At 37.2% G+C, this 17,315-nt stretch overlaps 2 protein-coding genes and 1 long non-coding RNA gene across 8 annotated transcripts; 1 reads left to right on the top strand and 2 right to left on the bottom strand.

The window, feature by feature from the left end:
- Window positions 1–5,800: 5,800 nt before the first annotated feature.
- LOC103435904 (uncharacterized) lies at window positions 5,801–10,865 on the bottom strand. 6 transcript variants are annotated; one of them, XR_011581457.1, is made up of 7 exons: window positions 10,372–10,865; window positions 9,385–9,464; window positions 8,457–8,532; window positions 7,543–7,657; window positions 7,386–7,448; window positions 6,322–6,391; window positions 5,801–6,124 (listed from the first exon to the last, which is right to left on the bottom strand). It is a non-coding gene; the product is annotated as an uncharacterized lncRNA (long non-coding RNA). The 6 variants fall into 6 exon arrangements; XR_003773426.2 differs by having other exon boundaries at window positions 5,984–6,124; window positions 8,457–8,539; window positions 10,372–10,513; XR_003773428.2 differs by lacking the exon at window positions 10,372–10,865 and adding an exon at window positions 9,681–9,822 and having other exon boundaries at window positions 5,984–6,124; window positions 8,457–8,539.
- Window positions 10,866–12,776: 1,911 nt separating this feature from the next.
- Window positions 12,777–13,752, top strand: LOC103435997 (cysteine-rich repeat secretory protein 55). Its single transcript, XM_008374419.4, has one exon. It carries the CDS (start codon window positions 12,816–12,818, stop codon window positions 13,614–13,616), a length of 801 nt encoding a protein of 266 aa, XP_008372641.4. The 5' UTR covers window positions 12,777–12,815; the 3' UTR covers window positions 13,617–13,752.
- Window positions 13,740–17,089, bottom strand: LOC103435903 (asparagine--tRNA ligase, cytoplasmic 2-like). The gene is made up of 8 exons (XM_008374332.4): window positions 16,288–17,089; window positions 15,879–16,118; window positions 15,075–15,665; window positions 14,807–14,992; window positions 14,645–14,709; window positions 14,429–14,558; window positions 14,256–14,314; window positions 13,740–14,136 (listed from the first exon to the last, which is right to left on the bottom strand). The coding sequence occupies exons 1-8, from the start codon at window positions 16,705–16,707 to the stop codon at window positions 13,953–13,955; spliced, it is 1,875 nt and encodes a 624-aa protein (XP_008372554.1). The 5' UTR covers window positions 16,708–17,089; the 3' UTR covers window positions 13,740–13,952.
- Window positions 17,090–17,315: the final 226 nt, after the last annotated feature.

Genomic DNA, 17,315 nt, shown 5'->3' with positions numbered 1-17,315 from the left:
GCACATTTTGTCCATTCAGTTATAATTAATGTTTTTTCACTATTAAAATAAAAATCATAATCGTAATTGTTCATTTTTTTTATAATCGTAATTGTTCATTTGCATAACCATTTAGCCATTTATTGAACTAATCAACAATTTTAATTACAAAAATCCTCAAGAAAAACCATCCATGTATTCTTTACATATTAATTGCTACAAATATCTAATTTAATTAATTTTTTGTTAAAGTATTTTTAAATAATTATTAAGAAAATAGAATTCTCCAATTATAATATTTTTTTAAAAGAAAAATAACGAAATTCATTAACACAAAGTATATCCTACCCTTTATGGGTGTGTGGTGACCATAAATGGCTTTTATTTGCATGCAGATACAAATTAAGCTATAATTAATCGATATGGTTGTGTCGGTTAAGTGGGTACTCATATTGAAAGCAAGCCGGACAGCGATTTGTGACAATATTTATTGGAAAAAAAAAATTATTTGGACGTTATGATAGCATGTGGTTTCATTTGATGATAACAAGAACATCGATCACCATTTCAATCATGACATGAATGTTACAATTAAATCGTCACGCGACGTTTCAAATTCGTATATAGTAATTGATGAGTTTATAAACACACCACATGACGGCATGCGTTCCCATAAAGCATGCTCTACCATGCTTATGCTAGTTTTCTTGTTTCGCATTTTGTTATGGTACACAAGTGAGTACTTCAGTATTATTATTTTTTATAATAAAAAAAATAGTTAAATCACTTTTTAGTAATGATAAGGACAAAATTAACGGGAGCTAGGCTTAGAAACTAAAGCCCAGCACGCAGAATAAAAGGCCCAGAGTGCACCAATTACTTTAATTCCAACATGTGCCCCTGACAAAAGTATTTCTCCGTCAGCCCATTCCGTTAACTTCCTTAAGCCCAAGTCCAAATTTCAGTCCTCTCAACAGACCTTAGTCCAAAAATAAATAAAAAACCAGAAGGAAAAAAGAAAAAGAAAAAAAAGAATCAATTCTCTGAAGGAGTCCTTCCCTACAAAACCTCCATTTGTAGTAAGAAAATATGCCATGCTTAAGTTAAGGGGGATTAAGCCTACTATATGTGTAGTAAGTAAAAGTTCTCAGATGGGTACTAGGTTAATCTGGAAGGATGAATAGGTTACAACTTAAAAATTCAAAATCAATTTTCAATTTAATTTTCACATTAACAATACATATCAACTTATCATACACATATGCAGTAAAAAAGATAAATAAAATATTCACATAGTATGTAGGATTTAACGAGGCAAAACCCACTACTGAGAAATTCCTCGGCTCCCAAGCCAATACACACGCTAAGAGAAATGAGTATAGAAAGACTTACAAAACTCATTCAACTAGACACACCTATTAGTAGGCAGTTTTGTCTTCACGCTTTGCTACTCATGTAGAATTATCAAAGAGGCGGGTCATAAGCCAACTTCCAACAACACTGATATTGTCTCTACTTTGGTAATTATCACTTACATAATCTGTCAGGTGTGGGGTTTTATTATAAAATTATCAGAGAGATGGGCCAAGGACTCATTACCAACAACATTGATATTGTTCCCAACTTGGTAATTACCACCTGCACAATCCATCATGTGTGAGGTTTTATCACAAAAAACCTCGGTATTAGTTGTAGTGGGTTTAAGATATTTAAACTCTTTTTTCTTTCTCTAGCTGATGTGGGATTTCAACACATCTCCTCACGTGAGACCTAATTAGTGGGTCACACATAGAAGATCCACACATCGGCAACCACGTGAAGTCAATAGGACTCAGCTTACATGCGGGGCGAAGGGAACCCACCCATCATGTGACAATACAATACTGGCCCGCTCCCTGGTTCTGATACCATGTAGAATTATTAGAGAGACAGGCAAAAGGCTCATTACCAACAACACTGATACTGTCCCCAACTTGGTAATACCACCTGCAAAATTCGTTAGGTGTGCAGTTTTATCACAAAATGCCTCGTTATTAGTTGGAGTGGGATTATGATATTTAAACTTTTCTTTCTTTCTTTCTTTCTCTAGCCGATGTGGGATTTTAACATTTGTCATAAAAGACCTCGGTATTAGTTGGAGCGATGTTAGGACATTTAAACCCTTCTTTTCTCAGAGATATGGTCGATATGGGATATTTCAACAACTCGATCCCTCTTCAGCATTTGAGTGAAAGTGGCACGACACTAACGTGGTCGTTAATAACTTTCTTTTTAAACTTTGCAAGATACTAACGTGGTTGTTAGTCACATTCTTCCCGAACTCTATAGGATAATAATGAAAGGAAAAACCTTGCAAGGGCTTATAAGAGGTTGGGCTACTCCCATATTGCCAATTTCTTTTATGGTGGAAGGTCAACTTTCTTCACCCAATTCGTGTTGTCCACATGTTTGGCTTGAAAATTCACCATGCGTGAGAAAGCGTGTGAGAATATGAAGGTAAAATAGTCCCACATTGGTGAAAAGAGAAACTTTGTAAAGGCTTATAAGACGTTGGACTACTCCTTATATGACCAATTTATTTTATGGTGGAACCTTAATTTTCTTCAAATAACATGATCATGCAAATATATAAAATAATATAATTTTTAAAGACCAACCAACTCCGTTTGACGGCTGCCGTCAAACTTGCTTTCAAAAATAATATTTAGACAATGCTTTTTTTATTAGCACCCCACAAAATGTTGAATGCACCTCACATTAAAATTTAATATTAAATGACTTATTTACCCCACTATGCAATGACAATTTTGACCTTATTAGGTTTTAAAAAAATGAAATAAAAATCTCAAAATACACCCCAAATCACTAAACCCTATTATTTATCTTCTCAACTATCAAAACCCTCCCACCCTCCATTGTTGAACAAAACCCTAATCAATGAAACTATAAACATGTTGATTGAGAAAAAAAATTCGGAACCTTCACATGAGGTAAGACTTCATATGCCTTTTTCATATCCCTTATGGCCTCAACTATGTTTCATCGGTGGTTTGGTTAATTTCATATTCCTTTTTTTTTTCTTCCATTGGTTATTCATTTTCTTCTTTGCAGGTTACAAATCCAGCCAGTGATCCTCTTAGAGAAGGTTTGGTTATGTCCCTTGAAATGAACATTGGAAAGCGACAAAATATTTTGGAGGTTGGACCTAAAAATGCATCACAAGTTTGTTGGCATGTACCACTCTGCCTATTGATATTGAGTTGTATGGTTCTTAACAAATAATTGAGGTGTATGATTCTTAGTAAATAAATGAGGATTTGATAATAATTTTTGGTGTATTTAAATAGGATAGCATACAAGGCAATACCTCTATAGGGGATAGTGAGGTTGCAACAACGAGCGTTGTTGATTACACAAACGCATTTAAAACTGACAAGGTAACTATTTTTAGTATATTGAATGTGCATCTGTGACTTTCATGGAAACTCTTGCATTCTTTTATGCAGCACAGTGCATTAGGTTCATAATAGGGAATAACATATGGGTTGGAATCTTAGCATGTCTACAAACATTTTGTTAGTGGAAAATGGCAATGATCTTGTATGTACAGGTGTTCAAAAGTAAAAATGATTTGCTTGATTGGACTCGCGCACAAGGAAAAAAGAATAATATGGTTATTGTCATTAAGAGGTATAATGCGGGAGGGGTTGACCGAAGGAGGAAGAGAGCTCGAATAACATTTGCTTGTGAGAGACATGGTGAGTATCGATCCATATTGAGGAAGTCTGATATTAATGACCAAAATTCTGATGCAAATAATAAGAAGAAAAAAGAACCCAGGAATATTGGTACTAAAAAATGCGGATGTCCATTTATGTTGAAAGGAGTCAATGTTGGAGAAGGAGATGAATGGAAATTGGAGGTTGAGTGTGGGGTGTATAGAAGATGTGGGGTGTATGTACAAAATATAAGGTGTATATTGAGAATGTGGGGTATGAGGGTATTATGGAAAAGTATGTGGGGTGTATTAAGATAATTTTTAAGTGAAAAAGTAAATGTGGGATGTATTAAGTATGTGGGGTTTATTCAACAATTTGTGGGGTGTTAATATAATAAGCCTTGGACAATCTGACATTCATTTTTCAAAAAGAAAAACTCTTGCAAAAACATTCGTTGAAAACCGGTGATTAAATTTGCTACGCACTAAAATGCAACGGAAGCGGCGTTATTTTTTTAGAGTAAATTACAAAAAATTACCTCAATTATGGATTGAACTATAATCTCATACCTTATGTTTGAAAAATTACAATGTCATACCTCATCTTTCAAATTTGTTGCAAAGTCAAACATTCGTCAATTTTTCTATTAATTTTTCTGTTAAATGCTAACGTGGGCTTCACTCCCTAGTCCAACTAGATTAAAAAATTAATTAAATAACAAATTAATTTAATATTTTTATAAAATAAGTGGGACCCACTCTCACCAAATTTATCTGTAACCAAACACCCACAATCTCCATGCCAATTTCAAACAAAAAAACCCTAATTTCCCCCAAACCCAAACCCTAACCCTAATTTCAAATTGTTAGCCCTAATCACCCCCACATCAATGTCTGCACCATCATTGTCGTCGCCCACAACCTCTACTAGGAAGCCCCAGCCATTGCCGTGAACCTAAGAGGAGACGGTGCAGCCAAGGAGGGGCCATCAGAACTCGAGTCAGTGGAAAGAGTTGGTGGTGATCGTGGCGACCAGGTGCAACTACGAGTTCGGCGAGTCATCGAAATCCACATGCAATGTCGCCGCAAGATGAAGAATTTCTTGTAGAGACACCGCGCTGTGAAAAAGTGCCTCAGACAGAGAACTAATTATGGGTGGCCTTTCTTTGAGAACCAGAGAACCAGAGCGCCTCGAGCCATGCCCATCTTTGCTATGCCCATGGAGGAGATGCCACATCAGCAAGAAGAAGAAGAGATGGAGAGATTTTTCGAAAATGCCTCGTTTTTGTAAGGACTGGCGGCAACATCAGTTAAAGAGAGGGAGAGAGGCGGTGGCGGACGACGATGGTGTAGAGTGGAGATGAGAAAGGAAACAGAAAAGTGTAAAGTGGAGATGAAGAAGAGGAAGATTATGGGGGAGTTTGGTTTCAAAGATTAATTTGGTGAGGTTGATGAGTTTGTAGGGGTGGGTCCCACTTTGTTAATAAAAATATTTAAATAAATTTATGATTTAATTTTTTAATGCATTTGGACTAAAGAGTAGGGCCAATCTCAAGCCACGTCATCATTTAACAGAAAAACTAACGGATGTCTGACATTGAAACGAATTTGTAGGATAAGGTATGACATTGTAATTTTTCAAACATGAGGTATGAGATTATGGTTGGACCTATAATTGAGGTGGTTTTTGGTACCCCTTTTTGTATTTCAAAACTAATGGTAGCAGCCGCAGCCTTTTTCCTTTCTTCTTTAAAGGACAAACCATATTCTAATGCATAATTTATTTATAGAGTTTATAGGGTTTTTATCACAAATGGTTTCTAAAACTGACTCTCACCATCAAGATGGTCCTTGAAATTGAAAACCAATTAATGTAGTCCCTGGAAATAAGTGTCGCAAATCAATATGATCATTCCGTCACAATTCTGTTAAAAATTCTGTTAAATGTTGATGTGGCACATAAATAGGCCCCACAAGATTTACGGGTTTTTATCACAAATGGTCCTTGAAATTGACTCACACCATCAAGATTATCCCTGAAATTGACCCACACCATCAAGATGGTCCCTAAAATTGAAAATCGATGAATGTAGTCCTTGAAAATAAGTGTTGCAAATCAATATGATCATTTCGCCACAATTCTGTAAAAAATTTGTTATGTGCTGATGTGGGTACAATAATTAATTAAAAAGTTGTCTAGATACCTTTTTGCACAATAGAATTTTTTTCTTATAGTAGGACCTACTCCGAAGAGAGATCCCTTACATAAATTCTCAAAGGCACAAGACTTAACCAAGGTCTAAGAGGGGGTTTGGAAATAGTTTTCAACAAAAAATTGATGCACCTCAATTATAACCTCATTATCTCAAGGTAGACCTCGCCATTCTTTGAGTCACCAGATCACCAGGGAAATGACATGCCCCGATCCTAATATCCCCAAATACCAGGATAGACATGTGATGCCAACACCCGAGTGTGACGAAGCCATTTTAAACATGCATACAGATGAAATATGTGATTAGAAACAATATACTAAAGCAGAACCGTGGTCAGAGCATATAACTAATCAAGAATAATGTGAAAGAATTATTATAAAAAGATACGAACTGAGGAATGGATCATACACAAAGTAGACTCGAAGATGCTTAAGCAGAAGTGCCGTGACGCCGGGATCGTGTGCCTCGAATCTAAATCCTTAAGGGGGCGTAAAACCAAAAGAGTGAGTGGACCAATGTTTATAATAATAGTACTAATACTAAGAAAACCATTTTTTATGAACATATTAATCTCCTGTTTTGAAAACACATATAATACTACATAATAGGTTTTCTGAAAACTGTAGCATGCCATGAAAACGTTCGTAAAACATGTACATGTAAAACAATGCTCAATAATGGTGCTATAGCTGCCCGAGGGCAAATCTGTAAATCTCATCAATATTGTACTCACTAGGGGTATCATAGTGGCCCGAAGGCATAACCATCACTAGAGGTGAAGCTATATGACACTAGGTTACGCCAGTGAAGAAACCATGGTCCATCACCCAAAGGTGAATTTGTACGACTCTGGGTTGCGCCAGAAAAGAGGATATAACATATATATGTATATGCAGTGGGTCCATCACCCGAAGGTGAAGCTGTACAACTCCAAGTTATGCCAGAGAAGAAATGGGGGCTCTATCACTCGAAGGTGAAGTTGTACGACTCCAGGTTACACCGGAGAAGAAACCTATACATATAACATATCATACCGACACTAACCCCGGGCTAGTGAAGCTGGGGGCATATCATCAATATCATAAACTGTATCCTATGACCATAGACGTCTACATACCGGGTATATCATCAATACCCGCTAGATAAGCACCGAAAACATACCTCAAAACTCATATGCAATCACCAGAGCTCAAAAGCTCAAAGTCTCAACATAAAAATCCATGATAATTCATATCCGTAAATCCAGAGAATTTCAAATACGTAAATCCAAATATTCATAACCGTTAGTAAAATGTCAATTCAATAAATCATTAATATTTCCTTACAATTTAAATAATTCATAAATTCTCCTCAAGTCATAATTATAGAAATCCGTAAAAATATAATATAAAACATACTCAAATCATGAAATATGAAATGCATGCAAACCTAATATTTTATAAAAACATGCAATTAAGAAGGGGTCCACTCACAAGTATTTCATTGCCCGAGAGCCACTCGAACTAGCGAGGTGGTATCACTTCCAACTGATGCACCTAACCACATATAGAGGTCATTTAGTAAAACTCTATTAAAACGATCGAATTTCAGAAAACGGATAGCTGATTCGGATTCGGCAAGTCGAAAAACCTAGGAGGGACCTCGGGTTCTTCCATACGCTGCCACAAGGCGGTGGCCTGGAAGGCCACATGTTGATGTGGGTCGCCAGAAAGGTCGCCGGCGCCGCCGTGGTCACCACCGTCCACTGCAGTAGAGCACATGCCACATCCCAAAACTCGAGGTGTGAGATTAAGAGAATAACTAGACAAAGTGGTTGTTCAAGGGTGTAAAACATATCTCATTTTAAGATTATCTCAACGAAAATTTAAATTCCACAATTCCATTAAATCAAACTACAAAAGTCAATTTTTGAGAAAAAAAATTAAAGATCTCATGATAATATACAAACTACAAAAACGACCTGAACCGTAAAATTCACCGAAAATAGCTCGTTCAACCAAAACGAGTGAAAATTTCCAGATCCAAAGTAGACACATGAATCTAAGTTGTGTCAAAATTTCATTGATTTTCGAGTTCGAGAATTATAGGAAAATTTAAATCTAAAACAGGCATGCTGCTGTTTTCCTGTAAAAACAATTTCAGCAGCACCAAATTACTTTGTAAATAAACTGTCTATATTCCAAAGAACAAAAATCTGAAATTTTGCAAAATACCACTTAGGTAGTAGAAACACACCCTCAGTTTTAAACATAACCAAGTTCATAGTGGTTCTTCAAAAGTCATTCATAAAACCTTATAGATTATAATGAGTTCACAAAAGGCTTTCAAGGCTTCTTACAAGGAAACATATTCAGGCCATTTGAGGAAAATGTACATGTGCAAAACTATATAAGCCAAAAGACGAGTAATTACATATACATGGTTTTCATAGCCCAGGTAAGTAGAAACTTAAACCCACCGAGGTCGACATCATTTTAGTCTACTACGCACAAAAGGATCATTTACAGATAGAGACTAACTATACAAACACTTTGGCAGCTCACCCAAAGGAAGTGTACGTCTGGACTCCCTTCTACTATCCCACACTAGAGCTGCCACTTGAAAATTAGCTAGCCGACTCTACACACTTGAAAGTACATGTTTAGAAAAACGGGTGAGCATAAAATGCCCAGTAGGGGGCTTTCAGTAAGTCTGTAGTCATTTAAAATTTATGGTGCATGCCAGAAAATAATAAAAGTAATTCGAAAACATTTATATTCATTACCACAAAATCCAACAATCTTAAATATGCTCCAAAAATGCTTGGAGGTAACATATGACAGAAAAACCAAAGTTTTAGAACATTAGTAGCTTTGTTAACAACGGTACAACACACTGGTTCAGAAGTCACTTCCTTTGTCATAAGAATAATAAAGCCATTATCATTTAAAGAAACACAAACACAACTAATCTCAAAGATTTTCTATTATCCCAAACAAGTGACTAGCAGATTGGAACGAACAATAGTAATAACTGGCCAATTTACATATCACACGTATTTATCACTTTGATAACTCATTCTCACATTCCATACATGGAGCTCTTCCCGGGGAACATTGGGTCATTGTGCCCATAATCAACAACATCACGAGTCATTGTGCACAGGTATTATACTACTTTCCATATTCTTTCACAATTTGAACATTCGTATCAAAATGCTTCAAAATTCGATATTGAGTAAAATAAGAGGCATGCACATCAAAACAAAATCTTGAAAAATCATTTCAATCATTTTAAACTCACCAAAGTTGTAGCAACGGAATTCGAATCATTAAGATCAAACCATAGAGAAATATTTTCTTCACTTCTTTCATATAATCGAAAAAAGAAAAACACTTTAGGTAAGCTTCAAATAGTGCTCAAATGCCAACAATCCTTGATCAAGTAAAAATGAAAATCCAAAATATTTCTTTTTGATTAAAACTCCCCTACCTCAACACAATTTCTTGATATTCAACTCCCAGGGTGTTCGTCAACTTGTTCCATAGTCACCTTGGTCTTCTCCTCCTTATCTATAAAAAGAAAAATCATCACACACCACTTATACAAAATATCAGACAACGAACCCTAATTCAAGATTAATTGGGGGCTTTAATCAAACACTTGATGCTCAACTCTAAAACTATAGCATGAACTATGATACTTTCCTGTTTCCTACTCCCACCCAAACTAATTCATGGGTTATCAAACCAAATAACAATTAGATTCCAAGGGTAAGAAATAGATACCTTAAATGGAGACAAAGGAAAGATCCTCACTTGTTCTAATCTTTACAAATAGAGGAAAGGAAAGCTAATTTCCTCCTCCTTCAATTTTTGTTTTGACAATTTAAGGGATAAAAGGGATAAATCCTTTCATTCCTTTCGGCTGAAAGGGAAAACAGCAATATGAGGGGGTTTTCTAGAAACCCCATCCCCTTTTCCCTTTTTTTTTTAATTTTACATGAATTCTTTTCTTTTAGTTCTTCTCTTTTCAAGCCAAAGCTTGGTCTCAAAAGTAAGAGAACTTTTAATGGCCGCAAGCAATTCACTCTTAATCATTACCTAAAATTTTGAGGATATTACAGCACAGTACCTCCAGTAGAGACGTGCATCGGCCATGACGCACACCCACACGCAGACCATGGAACTGAGATGGGGTCCTGGTCATTGGATTGGATCCGGGTTACGGTAAGTGGGTTGGGCCTGGGTTAAGATAAATATGTTAGGGTCAATGAGTTGGGCTTGATACATGGCCCAAAGGTTTGTGCCTGGTTTTGAGTTGCAGGTCGAGTCAACCCGATTCCACATCGTAGGTTGGGTGGACTCCACGAAAAAGAAAGTTGGAGGTTCCAAAGCTTTGATCAACCTCGAATCTCAACTAAACCTAGTCCTTCTACATACCAAAATGAAGCCCAAGGAACAACGAAGAAGATTATACCTTTGGTTTCCTCAGCTGTGGTTGGAGTTGGCCGAAAAAGGGTTCGAAGCCGTCGGATATTCGCCGAAATTTGGGGAATTTTTCCTCCAATTGATCTGCACCAGAATTTCATAAATATGCATGTCTAACCTAACAATTAAAGTTAGGATATCTAGATAAGGAAGATTAAGGAAGTCCCGAGACTCATCATCATCGGAAAATCGAGGAATCGCCAGGAAAATCAAGAATAGTGGCAATGGCCACTGTGCGTTTCGAACCATCCACCTGGCGACCAAAGCAAGTTAGGGGAAGTGATGGTGGTCTGGGCGGTTTGCCGAAGGAAGGGTGGCGAGGTGGTGGTTGGTTTGAGGTGAAAATGGTGAGTAAGGGGTCCGTGGGTGTGCTCCGGGGGGGGGGGGGGGGGGGGGGGGGGGGGTGGGGGGGGGGAGGGGAAGGGTGATAGAAAAATGAGGGAGAGAGAGATCGAGAGAGTCCCAGAGATTGGGGGAGGGGAAGACATGTGGCACAAGGGGAAGTGGGGTGTAGCCCTAAGTGACAGATTTTTATAAATTAACAAAAATATCTAGAATAGTGAAATGACTATTTTACCCCTTAACTTCATAGCTCCATAAAACGTTCATCATAACTCCAATTTCGATTCCGCTTGCGCCCACACCCTCGTAGTGACGAGTGCTACAAGGATATGCCAAGAAAATGAATCTTATGTGACACGACAAGGTGGTCAACAAAAATTAACGTTTTTGCCTCAAAGGGCATTTTCGTAATATCTCATTTTAAAATTATAAAAACCATAATATTTAGGGATGGGTCGTTACAGAAGCGCCGAACAAGCTCTCCAATATTAATGTTGTGAAGATATTGATCACCTAAATGTTAACGGTGATGTCCCAAAAGTCGTTGCCAATCAGCCAAGTCGTCATCAAAGGTGATCTTGATCCAGGTTCAATTTGGTGAAGGTGTCGAAGTGTGTAAAGTTGGATGTATTGAGGTTTTTTTAGAGAATAGACAGCGAAGAAGGTAGAGGAATGTGGATTGGGATTAGAGGTGATTGTAGGACTGGGTTTTTGGGTTCACAATTTTTTATTAACAATTAAATTATTAAGCCTATTTGTAATTTTTTTTTAATTTAGTTAGGCTTGTGTGATCCATTTCTGTGTCACATCAGCACATAACAGAATTTTTGACATAATTGTGATGGAATGACTACATTGATTGGGGACCCTTATTTACGGGACTACATTGATCAAATTTTAATTTCAGGGATCACTTTGATGTCACATGTTAATTTCAAGGACCATTTTGATGTCACAGGTCAATTTCATGGACCATTTTGATATCGCGGGTCAATTTCAAAAACAATTTGTGAGAAAATAGGACTTATGAAACCCATTTATGTGCCACATTGTTACTTAACGAAATTTTTAACAGAATTGTGACAGAAGGACCACATTGATTTGTGACACCTATTTTCAAGGACTACATTGATTGATTTTCAATTTTAAGGATCATCTTGATGGTGAGAGTCAATTTCAAGAACTATTTGTGATAAAAACCTAAGTTTATATAAAGTTACATTAGATAAGCATGCAAAGAAAAAAACAATAAAAAAGGTGGGTTAATTTAAGATAAATCCTAATCACGAAAACAATTGCGTTATGATATAACCATGTTTATTGATGAGGGTGAAAACCCACTAGATATTATCAATCATGCGGTGAGGACCGATACCGTATATGCTAGGGTTTTTATGCCGATTGATTTGGTATTGTTGTGTTTTGAAAAAAAATTGCTTCTGCTGTGCTGTGAGAATAAGCTTATTTTTGCTGCTTCACGTTTTCAGATTTTTTTCATCAAAAACTATGAAAATAAGCTGTTTTTAAGTATTTACCAAACACATTTTTTAGTTCAGTTTTTTTTATACCCACTTTTTATAAAAGTACATCAGTACCAAGTCAGTACTAAATCATGGTTTTTTAAATATTAATAAACTAATCCAAATTAGGCCATTAAACACAAACTTAGATTATATGAATGTATATGTGTGCCAAACTTACTTGAATGAGTTTTTTTTTTCTGAAACGCTTACTGCTTTAGTGATAGAAAGCACGAGAGATAAGCTTAGACTAAAGTAGTTATGATTAAAAGAAGCACTAGCCTAAGATATTACAAACTCAAATCGTTCTGGAATGGCCAATTTTACTCTAGGTTTGAATCTGTTGACTTGAACAAGAGGGGAGCCAAGGAATCTAATCTCCTACTGGAAGCCTTTACTTTCCTTTTTCCAGTCTTTGGTGATATAATGTAGTGAGCCAACAAAGTCAAAAATGTGTGCTTAATTTGTAATGGCTTCCCCACTTCCACTTCCATCTCCACTTCACTGCTTGTCATATAAACAACCACCTCACAAAATCTATCTTCAGCTATGCTTTGAAGTGAGTCAAAATATGAAGATTATGAACTTTTCATACCACATTCTTCTCTATTTGCTAGTTTTAAGCAATTGCAGTGCAGAATCTCAAGATCCTTTGGGAGATTTCTGCAACAAAGATAGCACTAAAATAAGTAATGGCACTCAAATATCACAAAATATTGATAGCTTGTTGGCTGAATTGGTTCCGAAAACTGCCTCAACCGGCTTTTTGGCTACCACCTATGGGGAAAAGCAAGACCAAGTTTATGGCCTGGCTCAGTGCAGAGGTGACGTTGTGGGCACCAAAGACTGCTCAAGTTGCATCCAAGACGCTGCGAAGCAAATCCGCCAGCGCTGTCCGAACCAAGCAGACGCGCGAATTTGGTATGACTATTGCTTCTTGAGGTACAGTGACAAGAGCTTCATTGGGGAAGTTGACACATCATATGGTATATTTTACTATAATGTTTACAATGTGACCGACCCCGAGAAGTTTAATGAGGAATTAGGAGCTCTGACAGATAAGATTAGGAAACAAGCTGTTGTGCCGGAGAGTGGAGGGCTCGGGAAAGGTGAGACAAAGCTATCACCATTTGTGACACTCTATGCTTTGGTGCAGTGCACAAGGGACTTGTCTAAGCTAGGCTGCTCTCAGTGCCTAGCTATTGCAGTGGGAAATTTCCCAACTTTTTGTAACAACAGAAAGGGATGTAGAGTTTTGTATAGTAGCTGCTACGTTAGATATGAGCTCTATCCATTTTTCTACCCTCTTGATTCAAACAATACCCTGCATGCCGTGGATGATAATAATGTAATGGCTATAGCTTATCCATAAAATTTGTACGTCTAGTATACGATATTCCGAAAAGAAGATGTACAAAGTGCAATAAAGAGGGGCACTGAACCGTGTTTTATTATCTGTTTGTTAAGTTGTCCTTAAAGCTAATGGAATTCCATATTTTGGTGCCAAATGATTCAAATTTCAAAGAAAGAACGGACAAATTTTTACAAGGCTTGCATCCCCAATTACAAACAAATTTACAAGGTTTGCATCCCAATCACAAATCTCCTTATTCGTTCACATGTATGAAATCATATGTTTTCCATCAATGTATGTACACAATTTTTCACCCATTAGGCCCTTTACATGTTAATTTGTACCCAAAGTAGACTAGTAGTTGGCTTTGCCATGGCTTCTGGGAAAGGGGATGACATCCCTTACATCATTCAGGCCAGTAGCAAACAGAACGATATGATCAAACTCAAGATTGAATCCCGAGTGCTTAACCGTTCCATGCCGGCGAAGATCCAAGTACCATTCATACTGCTGCGCTGCCAATCCCAACTCCTTAATCCTGCAAACAAGAAACACCAAAATTTGAGATTTATTTATTAGTTTCATTGGTCACAAGAAAGAAAGAACAACCTTTTGAGTTTTTGGCTATTATATAAGATTATTAATGCAAGTGAGTACCTTGCAGTTAGAATGTTGATGCGCTCCTCATTTTGGCTACCAGAAAATAATCTCCCAGCCTGAGAAAAATAAGCATTTTTCAGTAGTTTTCAATTAATTTGCACTTTTGTAGGGATGGGGAAGCTTTGATAAAATGTTTCTCATGGTTTCTTAAAGTGCAAGTATGAGCTTACCTTTGGAACAACCATATCAAATGCTGCAACTGTTTTTCCATCATCGTTCAACCGGACATAAAATGGCTTGGTTTCTTTTGGATAATTGTATATAATTACAGGCTTCTTGTATATCTCATCAGCCAAATAACTGTAATGCATGAAAAAAAAAAATGTTAAGAACCTCAACTGAGATACTGGTTAATTTAGTTATTACCACAATGTTCATTTGCATACCTTAGATCTGCTTCAGTTAGTGAAGCACCCCACTCAATTTTTGTCTCAATTTTCTTGTCTGTAACCTGGCAATTTAAAATCGATTAACTTTCGTAAATAATATAGCTGGAGAAAGAAATGATTGTCAGAATTATACTCAAGGACAATGTTATATAGTAAAACCTTCTTTAATGCATCTAATGCTTCACTGTAGGAAACTCTTTCAAATGAACTTGAAATGATCGACTGAAGGCGATCAATTCTGGTTTTGTCGATTCGTTGAGAAACAAATTTCATATCTTCGGAACAATTTTCCACTACCCATTTGCAGAGGAACTTGAAAAAGTCATCAGCACAATTGATTGCTTCCTGAAAGCTCGAGAAGGTAATTGTTAGATGTGACAAAGAAAGAGATAACACACCTACTCATGCCAAAAACATAAACTTATACCTCTAATTCTGAAAAGGCCAATTCAACTTCAAGCATCCACATTTCTGCAGCATGTTTTGGGGACTCTCCTTTCTCTGCTCGAAATCTTGGCCCAAATGAGTACACATTTCCAAGGGCACAAGCGTAGCTCTCCAGATGCATCCGGCCAGAAGCGGTTAGATAAGTTGGGCTAGAGAAGTAACCCTCAGAAGATTTAACATTGTCAACCTTCTGAGAAGTTTTCGGCTTTGATTTCTCTCTTGCTTCCAGTTGTGATGCTAACTCATTTGTTTTGTTTAAGTCCTGCATTGCAGCAGCTACTGCTTCCTTATTGCTGTCTGTCCTCTTGAGTTCCTCTAGTAAGTTACTTTTCTCTTTTACTGCAGCCTTGATAACATCTAGACTAACACCATCAATTTCAGCAACAGCTTTCTTAGGCTCCTCCTTTTCACCTGCTTCGGTGAAAAGGCTAGTGACATGGAACTTTTCGCTGGATCCTTTGCCGTCTGTAGTTGTTATAATGGGTACTTGCACCGAAAGAAAACCATTGTTTTGACAAAATGTGTGAGCTGCAAACTCCAAGGCATTGCGGATTCGCATAACAGATTGCACCTAAATAAGTAAGTAGAATATGTAATATCGTATTAAGGAATCACTAGACGTAAAAAACGTAAGCTGTTAGGAAATAAACCAGAGTGTACATCAATCATATGCACCCTTTGTCATGATCAAAATTTAATTGCATTATGTCAAACACTTAATTTCACAACAGATATAAAAAAGTTGAAGAAGCGCAACCAAATAACAATGGGAGATGCAAATTACCGTAGTTGTCCGCTGCCTAATGTGGCAAAATTCCCTTAGTTTATCTAGAGGCACACGTTTTTTGGATAATGGATACGTGCTATATTCTACTATTCCGATGTGATGGACATGATCCACTTTCAGCTCGATAACATGTTTGCCCTGTAGTACCGAAGGTTTCTGCAGCAAGCCTTCCACTATGACGCAAGTTCCAGTATGCAAGAGCTGGCCTGGGGGAGCCAGGGAGGATTCAACGACAACCTGAGAAACATCAAATACAACTTTCATCATTGCCTATAAAAATTCATTTAAAAACTTGGATAATTACTCCAAGTAACAAAATTATTTGTACCATCTCTAAATTTGTGTGTCGCATATGGTACAAAATATCATCAGTTGAGATGGTATAAATAGTAGTGCTCGTATTTACCTGAAGGCTTGCAACGCAAGAACCATCCCCAACTTTCAAGAAGACAGTGGAAGGTGGCGGAGGCTTATGAAGCGCCGCCTCCAACTTGTCCTTAAGAGGATAATTGCCACCACTTCCTCCTCCCAAAACCTTGACAATTGTTCGTAAAAAAGGTATCCGAGACTGAAGAATTTCGACGCAGCTGACGTCTGACCTTGGTTCGGGTTCACCCGGCACATGATCACCATCTATACGTGGCACAGGCTCTTTCCTGACCTCCTTGGAGGACTTCACCCACCCTCCAATCACAACCCTCTCACCAATTAACTCCAAACCACCATCCCTTCTCTCCAAGATGGTTTTCAAGAGCACCCGTTTCGAGTACTTGAAGGGGCTCAATCGGGTGGTACTAGCTGCTGCCGCTGTTTGTTTGGATTCCATTTCGAGATGGAGAAACGAGAGTTGAAGAATGAAATAAGATTAGAATAATGGTGAAGATGTGATTGGGACATTGTTTGCTGGGTTGATATAAGAGGGTTAAATGCTTTGCTTGGGATAGGAGAGAGTCTGAGATTTCGGGTTTTGGGAGATGTTGGGATGAAGGAAAGGGATTGTTTCTGGGAAGTTTTTGTTCAGAAGACATTGGATAGGTGTGGGAGGCAAGGTTTGGTATTCTTCAAAGTTGGGCATTCGCGGGAATTTTCAAGCCTGATATAACCGACTTTAGCCGTTTTTCCAAATTTTTGGTCTCTTGTTGGAAAAGGAAACCTATGTTGAAAGGCACATCTGTTTATTTGATTCCTAATGCCACAAGATTTAACCTAATATCTAAGCTATATGATTTTCTCATTTTTAATAGTTTCTATTAAGAAATGTCATTCAAGATATTTGAATTCAAAATTTACTTTAATTAAATGAAAACTAAGTGTTACTAGACCAAATAATCATATCCTTATTATTATCATTATTTGAGATTTTCGAAAGGGAAAAATTAGTATCTGGTCCCTAGTTTTTATTGTTCATTGACTAACACCTTATTAGTTTTCAAA

This window comes from Malus domestica, chromosome 05, assembly GCF_042453785.1.
Source record: "Malus domestica chromosome 05, GDT2T_hap1".
NCBI lineage: Eukaryota > Viridiplantae > Streptophyta > Magnoliopsida > Rosales > Rosaceae > Malus > Malus domestica.
This window is presented reverse-complemented; position numbering and strand designations above follow the sequence as displayed.

Bases quoted from the DNA above. Each gene is read 5' to 3' on its own strand.
- LOC103435997 (XM_008374419.4), top strand. From the start codon at position 12,816: ATGAAGATTATGAACTTTTCATACCACATTCTTCTCTATTTGCTAGTT.
- LOC103435903 (XM_008374332.4), bottom strand. From the start codon at position 16,707: ATGGAATCCAAACAAACAGCGGCAGCAGCTAGTACCACCCGATTGAGC. The intron at 14,710-14,806 runs GTTTTACTATAT...TTAAATTGCCAG, and splicing joins CATTAGATGCATTAAAGAAG to GTTACAGACAAGAAAATTGA. The intron at 14,315-14,428 runs GTAAGCTCATAC...TATTTTTCTCAG, and splicing joins TTGATATGGTTGTTCCAAAG to GCTGGGAGATTATTTTCTGG.